Source organism: Caretta caretta, chromosome 1 (genome assembly GCF_965140235.1).
Source record: "Caretta caretta isolate rCarCar2 chromosome 1, rCarCar1.hap1, whole genome shotgun sequence".
NCBI classification, from domain to species: Eukaryota; Metazoa; Chordata; order Testudines; family Cheloniidae; genus Caretta; species Caretta caretta.
In genome coordinates, this window is record NC_134206.1 from 188,711,199 (window position 1) to 188,731,147 (window position 19,949).

At 39.3% G+C, this 19,949-nt stretch overlaps 1 protein-coding gene across 3 annotated transcripts in view; it reads right to left on the bottom strand.

Annotated features, from left to right (window-relative positions):
- Positions 1-275: 275 nt before the first annotated feature.
- The window catches only part of ARL6 (ARF like GTPase 6), a 37,020-nt gene continuing 17,346 nt past the window's right edge, over positions 276-19,949 (bottom strand). For all 3 annotated transcript variants that reach the window (XM_048869950.2, XM_048869962.2, XM_048869955.2), the window contains exons 7-10: positions 19,290-19,384; positions 13,174-13,303; positions 4,841-4,896; positions 276-985 (exon numbers count right to left, since the gene is read on the bottom strand). In XM_048869950.2, the coding sequence (XP_048725907.1) occupies positions 960-985; positions 4,841-4,896; positions 13,174-13,303; positions 19,290-19,384 (307 nt within the window). In that variant the 3' untranslated portion in view covers positions 276-959. The remainder of the gene's footprint in view (positions 986-4,840; positions 4,897-13,173; positions 13,304-19,289; positions 19,385-19,949) is intronic.

Below are 19,949 nucleotides of genomic sequence, written 5' to 3' on the forward strand. Positions count from 1 at the left end.
GTGGACAAACTTCATTTTCAAAATGCAAGTTTAAATGGTAGTTTTTTTGAAGTGCCAGGCATAAAGGTGTAACTTATATGAAAGTTTACCAAAGAGAAGTAATTCTAACACAGTTTTATGCAAAGGAAGTTCGATTCTATTACCGCATTCCGTTCTCTTATTCTCAGTGAATTAGACAAAAAATTAAAAGGAAATTTTAGATTAAATGTTAACAATTCAAAACTGAGAACCATCAAGAGGCAATGACTGAAACACAATTCAGCTTAAAAACAACATGTTGTGTATCTTATATTTTATTGATAGAAATGTGTGTACAGCTGTTACATTACAACATAACCATACATTACATTATGAGCAATTCCTTAAAAACATCTGCAATCATTTATAACAAACACATATCACATTTTAACCTGCAATGTTACAAAAATACTCTGAAAAGCTAAAACCAGGAGACAAGATTTTCAGAAGTGACTACTGATTTTGAGTGCCCTTCTTGAGACACCTTATGGGGACCTACTTTTCAAGAACTGCTGCACATCCACATTCTGAAAAAGTCTTCTTTAAAAGGTATCTCAAGTTTGGACATGCAAAAAATTATGCAGGCACACAGAAATCATTAGTAACTTCGAAAAACTGGATATTTAAATGATGTATTATAAGCTTAAATTGTATTTCACAATAAAACTTAAATGACTGCAGATGCTTATTTTAATTTTAGTATTTTCTCCAGACTTAGCAAAGATTTAATTTAATTCATGTATGTACATATCTGATGCACTACATTTTCTAAAAAGCTTACTCATCTTGGGCCCTTGTAAAAGATAATGAAAGGAACCAACAGAATGCACTGTATATAGGTTTTGTTTGTTTGTTTGTTTTAGGTCTTCCTTCCTGTTCCAGGGGCTTGTACATCCACTGCCAAAGTTAATGTATGACAGGTCTTTTATCTTACTGGCCTCTCATGTCTTCATTGCTTGGATCTGATCTGGTAACAAAAAGAAAAATACTAACTTTAGTACACCGCACTTAGTGGAACTGTCACCCCCAAAAGAAAACCAATATATTTAGGTTACAAAATTACAATATCATTTGTTGCATCTGTAACCAGGAGAAAATTGCAGTTTGCATCTTCAACTTGCACCCTAGCGGGTCTACTTCTGAGATTCCTCTCTGATTAAACAATTTCTGCCAGAACTGCCATTTAAACAGAAAGAAACTACCACAAAATTATTTTATTCTTTTCCACACCTTATGTGACTGCCTGGATCAGGGTAACAACATAGACAGGAAGTTACATGAGTATGCATTCCAACTCTGGCTATACTCAAGTTCTGGACCTCTATGTAATTGAATTCCATAAAAGCTTAGATCCTGAACAGTTTATAAACTATAGGACTCAACTTCAGTCTTACAGAGGTATTAATGCAGTTCACATGAAAACTCAGCTTCCCACTGCTGACCATATTTCTGTTGCCCAATGCCACTTCCCACTGTTGCCCAATGGCATTTCTTAGCAACGTTTCAATGTGTACTTAATTAACTCATGCAGAAATGGAATGTGGGTGCAAAGTATATGTTCCAGTTATAACTTTAATAAAATAAAATAAATATTTTTCTGGGCAGATGACAATAACCTATTCCTCAATGACAGGTTTCAGAGTAGCAGCCGTGTAAGTCTGTATTCGCAAAAAGAAAAGGAGTACTTGTGGCACCTTAGAGACTAACCAATTTATTTGAGCATAAGCTTTCCTGAGCTACAGCTCACTTCATCGGATGCATTCAGTGGAAAGTACAGTGAGGAGATTTTATATATACACACAGACCATGAAAAAATATACATTGTAAGGAGAGCAATCACTTAAGATGAGCTATTACCAGCAGGAGAGTGGGGTGGGAGGAGAGAAAACCTTTTGAAGTGATAATCAAGGTGGGCCATTTCCAGCACATTTCCAGAAGTTAACAAGAATTATCAGTATTTCCTAATTTTCTGATAATCTGAAAAAAGCGAGGGTCTATAATAGAAATTTTTGCAAAATTAACTGCAGCAGAAGTAACTGCAATAATGATTTATCATCTTTTCAATTAAATGTGTTATTTTAAATGCATCTTCTAACCCCTGGTCCAAGAGGTGACTGGGTCCATTTTTAATCTTTAATTTTGATCCAGAATGGGTTTTGCCAGGAAAGCATCTCTGGCTGGCATTTCAGATTCATGTAAACAACAGCCTGAAAGTGTGCACCTGGAGCAATACTTCCAAATCTGGGCTGTTGCCACCTGCAGGATTCCTCATGAAGACAAGAGGAATCAAAAGAAGTTGAGACAATAAGGAGACTTTCAGGTCAGGTCAGGTCAGGAACTCAGGAAAAACAGCTGAGCTGCAAGCTACCCTTTGTGATAGGATGTGGGAGAAGAAGAGCTCCCTCCCAAAAAAACCTGTGGGAAGGGTAAGGTGCATCCTGTCCTTTTGTGGGAGAACAGAACACCCTCCCATAAACGTTATTTTTGGGGACTTGTTCCCCCTTCCTCAAAATGCTACTGCATAATGATAGGTAAGTAATTCCTTCACTCACATTCTCATCATCAACACACAGGAGACACAAAAGTAATTAAAAAAACCCTATGTCACTCCAGTCACTAGATTAGACTGAATAGAAAGACTACTCTACTACTCGTGAATAAATGGAGATAATACAAAATATAGTACCTGATTAAAAGTAATTCTTTACTGCCATTTGAAATAAGACAAAACATTTACTTTAGCTGTAATGTACTTTGGATCATTACTGACATCTAGTGGCTTGCTCAGAACAGAACACCAAAATGTGTGGGGGGGAGCAAATTACATGGCTTCTTATAGAAGGCCTTACACAAATATTGACTTTTGTTCCCAATTAGATTTAAACCAAATTATTTTAAGTTATGTTATAATAATTAATGAACTACTAATTTCAGAATGTACATTAGAGTGAGGGAAATTAAAGTGATCCTACCAACCTAAATGCAGGATTTGTTGTTATTATTTGTTTAGCAATAGCTCTCAAGGACTCAAACAAAATCAGGGCCTCATTGTACTAAGCACTATACAAACTCACAGTAGTACACAGACTCTGCATGAAAGAGATTAAAATCATTACATAAACATCTCATACTGTTTATATAATTATGAGACTGCTGCATGTGTTATTATCGGTATAATGTAAATGTATCACTTTGTCTTCCGTTCTTTAATCCTGGTCCCAAACAAGTAGTGCACTTCTTTTAATAATTAGTCTCAGAAGGATTTAATATTATTTTAGTTACAGTGCTTAACAGCTTCTAAGGATTGCACAAACTTTAATAAATAAATTAAATAATTAATCCTCACAACACCCCAAACAGATAGGTACTTTAGGAAGTATCACTCTCAGGATATGTTTATACTGCAATAAAAGACGCCCTTGCGAGGGGAGTGGGTCTCAGAGGCAGCTTCCAGCCTGAGCCTGAATGTCTACACTACAATTTTATAGTCAGCTGACCCAGGCTCTGAGACTTGGTGCCACAGGGGTTTTAATCACAGTGCAGACATACCTTAGAATTTCTAAGATATTTGCCAAGGAGCCAGGAAGTCCTTTAATGGGCTGCTCAAGGGCAGATGTGCCATGTGGACTTCCCTTGGCAAGAATCCCCAGGGCTTCTGAACTCCTGGGGGGCTGCTAGAGAGTTGTAGACCCTGGGGAGAGACCTGGCAGCTGCAGAGTAAAATTGACATTGATATTTCGTTAATTTTTTTTCAGGATTCCCAGTTCATAGAAAATGTTGAAAAACTTGGAATCATTCCAATTTGGAATGAACCCAAATATCAAAACCATGAACTTTACTATTAACTGGAAACCCCTGTGTTGGCCACCTGTACTTTTAATTCCTTTTTTGAAAGTGACTAGATTTTAAATTGACAGAGTCCCTTTACAACTCAGAGTGTTCATAAAAAACCTGTTCTACAGCTCCAACAACAAATGCAGAAGCCAGGGCCTAAGATGTCTTCAGCTTCCATATCATTATAAATGTATATGACACCATACAATACATTTTAATAGCCTTCTCTCGCCTCCAGACATCCATAAAAATTGGATATTCCTGAATGGATTGGATATTCCAATCCTTCTGTTTAAATCAATGGCAAGACTGCCATTCTCTTCAGTGGAAACACAATCACCCCTAAATGTCACAGCTTGAGTGGAGGACAGAGTCATATATGATGCAGTTAGGAAATATTTGGTGTTCAAGAGTGTTCAATAGTGCTCTCGTAAGATTAACCTGGACCAGGACTCCCAGTTCTTCTGGAAACCTTCATATATTGCTCGGCCTGTTTACTCAACATTTGAAAGGGATAATAAAATATGGAGAAAAAAAAGAAATATGGATCATTGGAGCATAACAGCTAAGGTAACTAGGAAAATAATTAAGTTACCATGTGCAACATAAGAAAGATTCAAGAGCACATTGTCCTCTTACCCTAAGCAAGAGATTCTTAGACTGCAAGTCCCACTTCCAATAGTACACATTAATTTTTAGTAATAGTTTATCTTTTCTCCAAAGAATATTCCGTAATTTTGGGTTTATGTAAATTTTTAAAAAGAAATATCACCGCTGCTGGAACGGCCCTAGCTGCAGAAAATCATAATAAAAAAACAAAACACCAAGGCATAAAATATCAGGTTTGGTACTGGTACTCACTGTGTGATTTGATCTGAGAGCAGAAATAGATAGAAACAAGGCAAATGAAATGAAAGAAAACTTACAAAATGAAAACAAAGTCTAACGGAAAGAAAATAAAATTATAATAGAAGTAGATTTGACCTACCTTGGAGCCAATCTACACCTTCTTGTAACCCTTCTCCTTTAAGCGCATCACTAGCACTAAAACAAACAGAGACTACACTATAAAAGCCATGTAAAGACACTGGTTTGAGTAAAAAATGGTTATCACATCTGAATTATGTGGTAAGTACAGTAGAATATCTCCAAATGCAGCATGTGTCAGTGTCAGGCATATTATTCCTTAACAAGAAGTAGGCCACGCCTATATGAGCACATTGAACTATTTCACTAGAGCTATTCTAGTATAGCTTCTCTGGGTGGACACTATGCTGAAATATTTTCTCCGCTCTGCATTATACCAGAACAGTTATTCTGCCACAGACATTCCCCTGTGTAGACAACGTCATAAAGAAAAACTTTTGCAAAGTTTATGATTAACATGAATTCTTCCACCTGGCTGGGGTACAGGGGCCATGCTGAGGTTGGAGAGGAGGTCATGCTGCACCCTGGCAATCCCCAGCTGGCATTAGGGACCACTGCCAGCTGATGTAGGTTCGTGTATTACCCAGGCTAAACTGGGACTAATACAGATCCGCCATTGGAACCGAGGAACCATAACTAGCTATTTACAAGCCCTTTTTGCTGCAGCAAGATGAATTTAGCACAGCAGAGGATCTGGGCCACTATACTGGTTATTCATAAATCCATTTACAAAAGAATTCGGCCAATGCTAAAATATATGATCTTTGATCATTTTGAGGAAAAAAACACACCAAATCAAAACAAAAAATTGTAGCTATGTTATCATACGCAAACTGTGTAAAAGCAGAGAAAGGCTAGCAATTTATGAACAAGAGGTGTATTTTCAAGTATGTCAGTTTCCGTGCAAAGTATTTTATCTACATAATACAGAGGAGAAAGTCTTAAAAAGCATACTTGAATCACCATGATTATATATTTACTGAAAGTTGCAGCTTTTTATTTTTTAAGTTTGAGAATCAACCATTAAAGGAAGTTCAGAGATGACCATTTCACAGTATAAAATAAAAAGCAATTTCATTTCATTGTGACAGGACCTGCAGACTAGGCTTTCATCCTTTCCAAAAATCTCCAGGTATTTTAAAATCAAGAGTACTAGTTTAAAAAAAAAATCAGTAAATTAATGTGCTTACTACTAAAATTAAAGTTACACTATAATTTTAAAACATCTGGAAATAATGCTTTGGTTTTGTTTCTCTTTCCTATTACTTTAGTAGTATGAAGCTGTTGTAAGAGTAAGAAGAAAAAGTGGTGCCCCCTCAGGTTATGTCTACATTGTGATAAAAAACCCATAGCACTGAGTCTCAGACCCGTGTCAGCTGACTTGGGCTCCAGGACTAAAAACAGCAGTGTAGACATTCAGGTCTCAGAGTCTAAGCTCCAGCCCAAGACAAACATCTACACTGCAATTTTATAGCCCTTCAGCTTAAGGGTATATCTACACTGCAATGTAAGCCCAGGATTAGTGGGACTTGAATCCATGGACTCTGGGTTTGAAAGCCCAGGGCTTGAGCATCCACACATTAGTGACCCTAGCTTAAGAATTTTTGAGCCCAGGCTCCACCCTGGGACTCCAATGTCCACAACTTTCTATCGCCCTCCTGAAAAGTGGTTGTTCTAGCCCTTTGTTCATGGTGCAGTAAGGGAAAACTTGACTGCCACCACACCTATCACAGGAAGTTGTTGCAGCCCACCAACACATTCTGCTGAACCATCATTTTGCTCTGCATGCTCCCATTTGAGTCACCATTTGATGAACTTCTCTTGCTTGGGCTTTTGCTCTTGTTTCAGGAAACAAGCAAAGATTCCATGGTGGATGTTTCCTGACTCACCACTGGCACCTGACAGAAAAAATGATGGAGCAGGACAATGACGATACAGACGAGGAAGAATCAAATTGGCTGATGCTACTCATTACTCTTGGTATAGCTGCTTATGACCCCTTTGTAGATGGGTGCTTGTGGAGTAGGGCCACAAGCACAGACTGGTGGGATCACTTCGCCATGTGGACCTGGGATGACCAGCAGTGGGTCCAGAACTTTCACATGAAGAAACCTGCATTTCTGGAGCATTGTAGGCAGCTTGCCCCAACCCTCCAGCCTCACAACACACATGAGGATGCCATATCAGTCCAGAAGCAGATTGTTATAATCATCTGCAAGCTGGCTACCCAAGTGCTATAGGTCTGTTGCGAACCATTATGGTGCTGGAAAGTCAACTGTGGGTGGCCAAGGTTTCTGAGGCAATCAGGTGCATTATTTACCCAATGGTGGTGGAAATAAACAATATTCCTAAAGTAACTGCTGGTTTTGAGAGAATACGCTTTTCAAACTGCACTGGGGTCACTGATGGGACCCATGTGCCCACAGTTTGCCACCCTCCCCTTTCCAGGAGCAAGTGAGTACATAAACTGTAAAGGGTACTACTCCATTATTACATATTAGGCCCCTGTGGACCACAGAGGCCGACTTATGGATGTCGGCATGGGCTGCACTAGAAAGGTTAACGATGCCAGGGTTTTCTGCTGATTGAGAGTCTACCTTCCTGGACAGGCTGGGAAACTATGACATTGTCATAAATGGTGTTATTGTTCCCACTGTTATTCTGGGGGACCCTGCGTGACCCCTTTTGCCTTAAACATATTCTGATGTAAGAGTGCAAAATAGTTTAAAAAGAAGGTTTAAATTACACTCTCAACAGGTGTAGAATGGTGTTGAATGTGCGTTTGGCAGACTGAAATCCTGCTGGTGCTGTCCACAGATCCCTTTAGATTCCAGTATCATTAAAGATGTCCACATTATTGTGGCTTGCTGTGCTCTTCGCAATCTTTGTGAAGCCTAAGGTAAGCTATATGACCCTGAATGGACTTATGACGGGAATGGATTGCTGAACCAGTACACTCAACCAGAAAGTGAACACCTGAGCCGGATGGAGCCAGGCAACAGAAATCAGGGACACTCTGTGATCCCACCTTATGGACCTGCATGGGCCAACAGAAGAAGAGTACATATATTAATATATTTGTACAGTAACGTTTATCATAAATGAGGTACTGTCACATCACGCGATGGAATAGAGGGTGGTGTCACTGTATACAGTGAATGGGGGGACGCGCTACTGATTGTCATGATTTTTGTTATGGATAATATGACTGCTAATGTAGTGGTGTGGGAACTGTGCATTTACATTATTGATATACACAGATTTCTTAATTTCTGGTTTCAGAGTAGCAACCGTGTTAGTCTGTATCTGCAAAAAGAACAGGAGTACTTGTGGCACCTTAGAGACTAAGAAATTTATTAGAGCATAAGCTTTCGTGGGCTACAGCCCACTTCATCGGATGCCTAGAATGGAACATATAGTAAGAATATATATATATATATATACATACACACACACACACACACACATATACATATATGCACACACACAGATAAGTTGGAAGTTGCCATACAAACTGTAAGAGGCGAATTAGTTAAGATGAGCTATCATCATCAGCAGAACAAAACTTTTGTAGTGATAATCAAGATGGCCCATTTAGACAGTTGACAAGAAGGTGTAAGGATACTTAACATGGAGAAATAGATTCAATATGTGTAATGACCCAGCCACTCCCAGTCTCTATTCAAAACCAAGTTAATGGTATCTAGTTTGCATATTAATTCAAGCTCAGAAGTTTCTCCTTGGAGTCTGTTTTTGAGGCTTTTCTGTTGCAAAATTGCCACCCTTAAATTTTTTACTGAGTGGCCAGAGAGGTTGAAGTGTTCTCCTACTGGTTTTTGAATGTTATGATTCCTGATGTCAGATTTGTGTCCATTTATTCTTTTGCGTAGAGACTGTCCAGTTTGGCCAATGTACATGGCAGAGAGGCACTGCTGGCACATGATGGCATATATCACATTGGTAGATGTGCAGGTGAATGAGCCCGATGGCATGGCTAATGTGATTATGTCCTATGATGGTGTCACTTGACCAAATATGTGGACAGAGTTGGCATCGGGCTTTGTTGCAAGGATAGGTTCCTGGGTTAGTGTTTTTGTTGTGTGGTTGCTGGAGAATATTTGCTTCAGGTTGAGGGACTGTCTGTAAGCGAGGACTGGTCTGTCTCCCAAGACCTGTGAGAGTGAGGGATCATTTTTCCAGATAGGTTGTAAATCTTTGATGATGTGCTGGAAGGTTTTAGTTGGGGGCTGAAGGTGACAGCTAATGGTGTTCTGTTATTTTCTTTGTTGGACCTGTCCTGTAGTAGGTGACTTCTGGCTCTATCAATCTGTTTTTTCACTTCAGCAGGTGGGTATTGTAGTTTTAAGAATGCTTGATAGAGATCTTTTAGGTGTTTGTCTCTGAATAGAGACTGGGAGTGGCTGGGTCATTATACATATTGAATCTATTTCCCTGAAGTTAAGTATCCTCACACCTTCTTGTCAACTGTCTAAATGGGCCATCTTGATTATCACGACAAAAGTTTTTTTTTCTCCTGCTCATAACAGCTCATCTTAACTATTTAGCCTCTCACAGTTTGTATGGCAACTTCCAACTTATCTGTGTATATATATATATATTTCTTCTTTCTATATGTTCCATTCTATGCATCCGATGAAGCTGACTGTAGCCCACAAAAGCTTATGCTCTAATAAATTTGTTAGTCTCTAAGGTGCCACAAGTACTCCTGTTCTTTTTTAATAATTTCTGTTTAGATTCACCTTGCTTGATGTGCCTTACTGTGTGTTTATCTTTATTATTCAAAATACCTATTATAAAGGTATGACATACTGATGGCAATAATTTTTTAAATAAAATAAAAGCCTTTATTTGTATTATAAAAATAACAATATTAAAGTATTGCCAGGCAGGCTTGCTACCATTAGAATACTGAAACAACAGTAATAAACCAATACCACAACCAGTAATAAAACAAAGTGCATGCAACACTGAACAATGCAAACAGTGCCGTCAGAAAAATCCTCCAATTGTGTGTGTCACCTGGCAAGTTTTCTTCTTCCTCTCTTGTGCATTTACCACTCACTTGCCATTGCTGCATGGGCATAGAGGCCTGCGGGAGAGTGGCGGACTGCAAGAGGGAGAAGAAGGTCTGCACGGGGTGGAAGTATAAAGGGGTAGATTTGCCCAGTACAGCTGCTATTAAGTCCCAGTTGCATGGGCCAGCCAATCATGAAATTGTTCAAAGAGACCCTGGTATGCAGCACACGGTACCATGAAGAAAGAAAAGGAGTACTTGTGGCACCTTGGAGACTAACAAATTTATTAGAGCATAAGCTTTCGTGAATTTACAGCTCACTTCGGCCACAAGTACTCCTTTTCTTTTTGCGGATACAGACTAACACGGCTGCTACTCTGAAAAAGGTACCATGAAGGAGACTCAGGTCACAGTATAAGCATGGCAGGAGCCTGCACTCTTGCAACTATTAGCAAAAGCAGCCATTAGTCAAACTGGTCGTTCTGCTACACTAAGTCTTCCGCCCCTAACCAACGTTCCTCTTCCAGGAACTGCGATGTAAGTATCTGCTCCCACGCTGTAATTCTGTCCTCATCTCTGCAACCTGCCTGTGCCTTTCCACTTGCCTCTCCACTTTAAGTGAATTCTTCTCTCTTTGGTATTGCACCTATTTGTTGTCCCTGTCCAGAATGTCGACAATAAATTCATCATGGGAATGCTTCCTCTAGGACTGGTGTATGATGGTATGGAAACCCAGGCTTCCAGTGGAGTGAGCGAAAGCTACCAAGGTACAACAGCCAGTAGAAGTACAAGTTCCTGCAAGCAGATATAAAACAGAACATTATTGTCACAGTGATTCACAAATAGTTCTGTGCATGAGCAAAAAAAAAAAAAAATCCTTGTGGAATCCCAAGGACAAAAAAAAAAAAAAAAAAAAGATACTTTGTAAAACTGAATTTCAGTATATTGTGAGAGGAATGCTTCAGATCCCAGAAGCTCCATGGACACAACCAGCTTAAATTGCAGTGAAAAGAGTGCACGGAGAATAGTAAATTAAAAATCACAATGGTGTTTAGAAATTGTAGACTGCTTTGCAGCAGGCGGGTGGCCGCAACATATTACATAAACTTCTTTCTATGATGTTGAAGGACATAATGATTCTTCAGGCTCAGGCTGGTAAAGAGATATTTTATTCCAAGATTCCAGTGGTAAGCCAGCCATATATACCACCGAAGTATTAAAACTTATCATGACTGAACAGCACACGTCTATCAGTGGAGTCGGCTGGTGACCTACCAAGATGGCCCTGGAAAATATGGCTTTCTGTGAAATATGACTACCTATCTGGAACTCCTGCTATGGGAAAAGTTTGTAGCTATCAGCACCCGCGATTGGAACAAAATTCATGGGGGTAATCAATAGGATGCCGCATTAGCATCCACATGGATCACTGGCTCCCTACAGCTTCCAAATACAGCATTTTAAGACTGCTGCAAACGCACACATTAATATGGACATACTGAAGAACTCCATGGTATATCCCCCCCCTTATTAGCTTGTAATAACTTTTGCATTGCTTATAAATGGAAATTCCTCCCATTCCTATGTTAAAACAACAACAACAAACATGGAGCCAAAGGCTTACCAGGCTGAGTTCTGTCTCTTCCGGTTTTCCTGCCAGTTCTGCAGCAGACTGCTTCTTGGGGGGCATCAAAAAACTCCTCTGAGGAAGGACTTAGGATATGTTGCAGCTGCTCCAGTGGCAAAGCCTCCTCCGGGACCAGTTCCAGCACCAGTGTCACTTCATCAGCCTGATCCAGCACCTAGTGACTCCCCTCCAGTCCTATACTGGATTCGGGGTCAGAAGGTCACCATCCCAGCTGATCAGGGCATTGTGAAGTACTGCTGGCTCTATGCTCAGCACAATATCCAGCACCTTGACAAACCCCTTGTAAGCAAGGCAGGATGACAGAGGAGATGTTCTCATCCCTGGCTTCCAGGTAGTCGGTCCTGAGCCACTTAATCCAATCCCTGCACTGGTGACCAGGCCAGGGAATCCCCAATGTTGCCAGCTTCATGGTATTCATTCATGGTATTCTTCCTAAAAATCAAACGTTTTGCTCGCCTTACTCCAGAGATTCACCAAAATCTGGCTGTGTTCCTGCAATCAGGAAGCGGCATGCTTGGCAAAGGACTTCTTCTGGTCAATGGCCATTGCAAATGCAGAAGGTTCACTGAGTTTGCAGTTCAGTGGTCAGAATAAAATAGTAGGGATAGATGTGCTAAGCTGTTGTATTTGAACAAGGGGGGGTTGCTTCCATTCCCTAGGAGTTGAATGGCTTATCTTGGGATAGAGAGGACAAAGAACACTGACCCATGGGATTGTGGGATAGCCTTGGTGGACTCTCAGGACCCTAGTCTGGGAGTCCTGGATCCAAGCTGCATTGACATTGCAAAATGATGCAGTTTGGGCCCAAGTCCCAGCAGGACCTGGACTCAAACCTACCCACCTTGCAGGGTTCTGGGGTCCAGGTCCCAGTGAGACAGAACTGTGTATAGACAAAAGGGGGTTTGGGCTCAAGCTGGAGTCTGAGCCCAGGCTTTCACTGCAGTGTAGACATACCTTAGAAGTCTCATGGTCTAGTGATTGAAAAACAAGGCTGGTGCCTGGAAGTCACAAATCCTATATACACCTTTATAGTTGCCACTAACAAATGCAAAGCTTTTGCCTAGTGAAGAATGGGACATAAGCCATCAATTTCAGAAGAATTTAAACTATTACTTTAAAAAAAAGTTTCTAGTTTTTGTGACTGCAAAGATAACTTTCCAAATGTGAACTGATGCAGTGTTGTCTATCTTAATCTGCACACAGATAACTTCACTGCCTGTTGTACGATTGGTAGCTTTCCAAAGTACTCCCAGTGTGATATTACCAAGATTCTGATCAGTTTCACAACTAATACTCAGAATCCCACAGTGCATGAGAGTGACCAGCTACAGCACTCTGGTAAGAATCTACCACCATTCCACTTCCCAGCAATAGTGAGTAGGGTTGTTCTTCCCACTAGGACATTGCCTGAAACTTCACTGGGGACAACCCCTCTGATTGAGTTTCTGGCTAGGATATTTCTGGTAAATTTTTCAAGCCCAACTCTATATTATTTTACATATTAAATATTTTTTTCAAACCAGATTTCATAGCAAGTATTGTACAAAGCCCTGTACCTACTCAGATACCAGTAAAAAGTTACAGCATTTTATCTGGTTTGCTCTCATTTAAGTAATAGGATAGTGAATGCTATGGAATGGCTAAAAGTTGAACATTTCAATCAACAGCAAAAAAAAAAAAAAAAGAAAAAGGTGAGGTAATAGTACTTTACCAGATATGCCATGGTTTATCTTTGATGTTCTCTAAAGACAGTAACTGAGAGACTTTCACAGATGATACTGCATCCCTGAGGTCCATCTTGTTAGCAAAGAACAAGATAGGTATTCTACGGTGTTTGATATCTAAGCATAAACAAAAAGCAAGGAATACCAGAATATTTGGTAATGCTTGTCGTCATTTGCAAGTAATGAAACATGAACAACAAAAGAGGATATACTGCTTACCTGTCATTGTGGTTCTTTGAAGGTTGTATCCTACCAAGACACACACTGTTGGGTCACGTGGCCTCAGCCACATGCTTTAGGAGTGCTCACAAATTTTCTGGTAAGTTTTAGAATCTCTCCCCAACTCAAATACATTTATGGCTGTAGGCTGAGGTTGTTGGCGAAGAAGAGGAATGTGGAGGCTTCAAACCATAGCTTCCAATCACCACATCTTCACTATTTAGTGAAGGACAGGGTGTATAAATAGCCACAAAATTGATTAAATTAAGAGTTCATACCCCTGCAACCATAACTGAATTAGGATACATTGAGCTATCCTCAGGTATCTGCAGGATGCCCATTACTTTCTCTAAAGCCTACAAAAATGGAAAAAACATGTACACCTCTACCCTGATATAACGCTGTCCTGGGAGCCAAAAAATCTTACTGCGTTATAGGTGAAACCGCATTATACCAAACTTAGTTTGATCCACTGGAGCGTGCAGCCCCGCCCCTCGGAGCACTGCTTTACTGCGTTCTATCCGAATTTGTGTTATATCGGGTTGCGTTATATCAGGGTAGAGGTGTATTTGGTAATCCCTCACATCATTCCTGTGCTTGAAGAAAGGCCTCTTTTCCAATAGCTCTTCTCAGCTAGCAGCAGGAACCACAAGATCTGGAGCAAGGAGCTCAGCGCATTGGCAATTGACTTAATTCTTGGCATACTTACATACACCCAAGAAGAATATGGAGAAATGTCTTTATGTCGCAGATGCAGACGAAGCAGTGAGAACACACTCAGCATCTAAATGCTTAAGCCTGTCTGGCTAATATAGAATATTAAAGCATCACTGGAAGAAAACAAAGTCCACCAGTGCTCTAGCCTGTAACAAAAAATTGAGTAATAGCAAGTCTAGTCTATTCCTGTGTTGCTATCAAGGAAAAGGGTGGTGCATTAGGGGAGAAGATAAAGACGACGGCATTTGAATAGATCATCCAAATCTTGATAGGAAGATGCTACTTTTTCCCCCCTAACCATCAGAATTTGTAGTGAGCACTTCGGGCATAGCTTCTCCCTAAACTCCAAGGAACGGGAAGTAAGCACGACTAAGATATTTGAGTTTTTCAAAGAAATGTATGCTTTAAAGGATTACTAACTCATTTCTCATTACATTAATTGCTTACACTGGAACCCACAGACCAGTCTCCTTTGCTGACAAGTAAGTTTCATCATTCTGAAGTGGCTTGTGGTGTTTTGTTTGTTTTGGTTATTTTATTTTATTTTTTAAAAACAACTCTTCAGCCTTTCTTCATAATGACTGGAAACTACATTCCATCCCCCCACAACTCCCACATTCAGAGATCAGGATGGCTCATCAAAAAGTAAACAGTAACTAAAACTGTCTGCCAGCTTTGGAGTTAATTTGCTAGAGGCTGTCTGAGGAAAAAAGTAAAAGCCTCAGAACATGCAACTTATGCATAATTAAAGTAACTTTTAGGTTTCACAGTTAAACAGCCAAGAAATGAAAAAGCTAAAGTTCCTACAGCAACATAAAGCTAATTTAATCATATTGCCCATGTGTCGCATTCTATGGATACATTAAATATAGGAATAGGGATATCAGATGCATGCAAAGTGGCCAAATTAATGTTATTGTAGGAATCCTAACATTTTTATTTCCATCATTTATTTCAACTGTGCAAAGCTAATGTTATATTAACAGTTTACCACTCATAATTTCCTGGGTTATTATGGGGTTTGGTATTATTAATTATTATTATTATTATTATTTAGAGAATGGGGCTAAAGCCCATTTAAGATGCCAACATCATACACTGATAAGCGTACACTTCAGTAAGAGTATTCACTTCTATCTAGAAGCATACCTGTGTGTTAACAATATTTTCTACTGCACGTACACAGTAGCCAGTTGTTCGTCTTTCATATCATTCATATCCATCTTTTTTTCCCAAAATTTCGTTATGGATGTTCTTATGGGAATTATTTTATATACCTCATTTCAAACATCAGCCATTTTTAAATTGTGTGAAGAAGTTGGTTTTTTTTTAAATGGAAAAAGTATTTTTCTAACCTGCACAGAACAGAAATGTCTGAAAGTATTTTCCTCATACTTTCATCTTTTGCAAGAGAACATGCAAAGAAAACATCTGCTCAAGAAGTGATTTTTCAGAAAGTTATGAACTTGTGAAACACTGGGGCTGAAACTGTTTTGCAACTTTTGCTTCCATTCTATAGTATCAGCTTTTTTTATATATTGCTACAAAGTTATACAGCTACAACATACCTATAAAAACACAGAAGAAATTCTCCTCTGCCGCCTTCAAATATCTGAACATTGTAGCTATTGGTTAATGCCTGCTTCTCTGTTGTAGTCGGAGGCCATGGTATCTTCCCTCTCTCCCCGATGCCTTGGATTTTATATAAGAGGTTTCTGAATTTTCTGAAAAAACTCGAAGATATCTTATCCCTGGTCTACACTAGGGGGAAAGTCAATGCAAGGTCCGCAACTTCAGCTATGAGAATACCGTAGCTAAAGTCAACGTACCTAGATCGACTTACTGCAGCGTCTTCACGGTGGTGAGTTGACTGCTGCCGCTCCCCCGTCAACTCTGCTTGTGCCTCTCACGGCGCTAGACTAGACGTGATAAATCGACCCTCAATATATCGATTGCTACCTGCCGATCCGGCGGGTAGTGTAGACCTACCCTTAGAAGCATGTTCTGGAGGTCAAGTAACCCAAGAGTGGATATCTATGCAAAATAACAAACCTTTAGAGAGCATCAAGTATCTTAACTGCTGTACAATAAAGTCATAATAAAAATATAACTGACAACAGTGATTATTAAAACCCCCACTATTTGTAGTATGTGTTGTCCAATTATAGTAATTTATTTTTCTTTAAAAATGTTTTCATTTTCACAACACAGCCTGCTACTGTAATCTCAGGGCGCACACCAATATGCATCTCTTAAAAATAAAGAGATCACAATGAAATTTACTTTACCATCCTCTCCTCTCCAACCACTCCAGACAAAAGAGAAAGACAGGAACTTATACCTTACCCTAAGATATGTAACCTTCTTCTAGCAAACCTTCAGGGGAATATTGATTTTGAATTCTAGACACCTTTTAGGGGATCACCAGACACCAGTCTCCATTTAAATCTAGGGACATATTCTCAAGTGCACCAATTGATCTCAACTGCTGCAGTGGCACATGGGAAGAAGTGGTTTTGTTCCAAGTAACAGCCACAGTAAATATTACTAGCCTAATCTAGATATTTACTGAATCAATCTTAAACTACTTTAATCAAACATAGTCAAACCTAGAGGATAAGGTGATAAGTAATGGCCAATACTGATGTATCAAGAGCAAATCATGCCAAACCACCCTAATTTTCTTCTTTGACAGGATAACCAGCATAATGATGAGGAGGGAGCAGTATATATCTGGACCCCAATAAAGCTTTTGACACAGTGCCACAGGACAGTCTCATAAACAAACTAGATGAAGTTATTATAACGTGGATGCACAATTGGTTGAAAGAGCATACTCGGTAGTATAAACAGTTTCCTGGCAAATTGAAAGGACACATCAAATGGGATTCCACAAGGATCTGTCTTGGGTCTGGACCTATTCAGTATTTTCATTAACTATTTGGAGGACGGAATGGAGAATACACTTAAAATCTATAGACAGCAAACTGGGAGGGGTTGCAAGGAGTCAGGAGGACAGGATAAAAATTAAATGATCTTAATAAATTGGAAAATTGGTCTAAAAATCAACAAGATTAAATTCAATAAAGTGCAAAGTACTTCACTTAGGAAAGAAAAATCAAATGCCAGTTATTCCCTATTTTGTATTTGAGCAAGGCAGCAGTACTGCAGAAAACATTGTGGATTATAGTGGGTCTGAAGTTGAATATGAGTTAGTGCAATGCTGTTGTGAAAAAAGCAAATGCTATTTTGAGGCCTCAGCTGGAGTACAGTGTCCAGTTTTGGGCACCACACTTTAAGAAAGATGTAAACACACTGGACAGACTCCAGAGGAGAGCTACAGAAATAGTAAGAGATTTAGAAAACATGACCTATGAGGAAAAGTTGAAAGAACTGGTCATGTTTAGTCTAGAGAAGAGAAGGTTGAGGGGGAACATGATAACAGTCTCCAAATATGCAAAAGCTTGTTATAAAGAGGCTGGTGATCAATTGTTTTCCATATCCACGGAGGGTACAGCAAGAAGTAATCACTTAGTTTACAGCAAGAGAGTTTTAAGTTAGATATTAGTAAAAACTTTCTAACTACGAGATTAGTTAAGCACTGGGACAGATTTCCTAGGAAGTTTGTAGAATCCCCATACTCAGAGGTTTTCAACAACATATTAGAGAAACACTACTGTTAAGGATGGTCTAGGTATACTTAATTCAGCCACAGCATGGGGAAAATGGATTAGATAACCTCTTGAGCTCCTTTCCAGCCCTACATTTCTGTGATTTCTATAATTACTGCTAGAATGATTGCTGCTACTCTTGCATACACCTTTGCATTATCAACCAATTCAGTAGTCCCATGAATATTCACAACAGCAAAAAAACAATTTCTATTACATTTGTTTTATGATGCTATGAGACAGAAATTCAAGATATCCCTTTCCTGGGCCAATGAGAAAATGGTGCCCTGGAGAAGGTCACGAGCTTGATCCCTGGAAACAAGGTTACATTCATTTGTACAGTGAACTTGCTCTTTCTGCAGTCTTCACTATTATGGGTCACACTCTTCTCCTTGACATTCTTCTCTCTTGGCTGTTGTGGTACTGTCCTCCAACTACTCCCTCTAACTGTTCTTTCTGTGTCTCCTTTTTGTAACAGAGTCTGTCCTTGGGTCCTTTTCTCTTCACCAATCAGCTCTCACAGATCCAACTACAATTTTGATGCTAATCAACTCATTAATCTTGTTGACCAAGCTGTACATATTTTGTTTTTACACCAGCCCCCAGAATCATTCTTATCTTCATTAGCTTCCACAATAACTTGGTTTCAGACCAAGAGGTACTGTGTAAACAACTTTTCCTTCTGTTGTCAGAATCCTACCCTACAACTTTTCAGTGTAATAGATCCAGCAATCAACACCCCACTGAACTGCTAGAATATGCCAGACTGGGAACTAAAATTAGGCTATATAGTGGTTTTACTTTGAATTTCCTGCATAGGGTTTGTTCTCTTGATTAGTCAGAACATCCGCATTACATGAGTAAATTGGTTTAATTCCAATACCCCTGGGAACACATGGAAACCCCCACAAAACCTATTTCAAAATGTAACCTTAGAAATAATCATGAATCTCCCTCCCCATTTAGACAGTTGAAATTGTGGCATCATTAGCTATTACTACTCCTGGCTGCAAAGTCATAAAAGAAGTTTCTAGTGTTTTTACCTCTTCAGAGGCCAATACTGAGGTCTGATACAGCATTAACCAAACAGCAAAAAGTTACATTGAAGTAATTCATGGTCTTAAATGGAAATTTTTTCAGACATTGCATATGAAAACAAACATGTTGTCTATGAACTCCAAGCTTTTAAATGCCATGATTTACAGTCCCTCAAAGCAACTATTAACTTCTGTTCCACCTTGATCAAAAAAGGCCCAATCCGGCTCCTACTGAGGTCAGTAGGAATCTTATCAGGTCCTAAGTTTTGGTATTCACCTCAACAGAAGTAAATATTGGCTTATTATACAAATTCCATTTTACTTTTATTCTAGCTCCTATCAATGGCTAAAATGGAGGGAAATTTACTTAAAATGCAGAATGTCTATAATAACAAGAGTTTCTATGTTTGAAACAATACAACATAATATGGAGATGGTAGGAAAATACAGTCTTCTCACCTGGATGAGTCAGGAGGGTGTCAAGTTCTTCTTTGGCCACAACCATTCTTAATTTATCACTGCTATCAATGACAAAAATAATGGCCTGGCCTTCTCTGCATAATATAGAAAAGTAAAGAGGCAAATTGTAAGCTCGCTCAGAAACTTTGACCAACAAAAACCTTTCAAAAATATTTTCTTTACTCCTCTCCCATGCAGAGCTGTCTAGCTATTTCTACAATCTCAGGGAAGATTTTTGCTAGAAACCTTTGAGTCGAGGCCAGTTTCTGAAATCTGGCCTTTTGGTTAACAATGTAACTTTTCTGCTATAAAAATTATCAATTTCACAGCCCATAAGGTTTGTTGTACACAGATCTTTCAGGAAAGCTCAATTCCTCTGCTGAAAAACATGAACACCCAACGTAGCAATACTGGATGCTGACACAGCTGGGGCCAGCAAGCCAGAGTGAAAAGGGCTAAACCTTGTCAAAACTGTTTTGAAAAATTACATTCAAGTCATAGTTTTTTAGTTTCTTGTCTAAAGAACCTTGTTAAGAGTCCACTCAGACAAGTGGTTGGCTCATCTACAACCAGTTTAACAACTGTGTACATGCAGAGTCGTTAAGCTGTGTCAAAGGTCTACACAGATGAATCAGTATGGAAGAGATACCAACGTCTAAA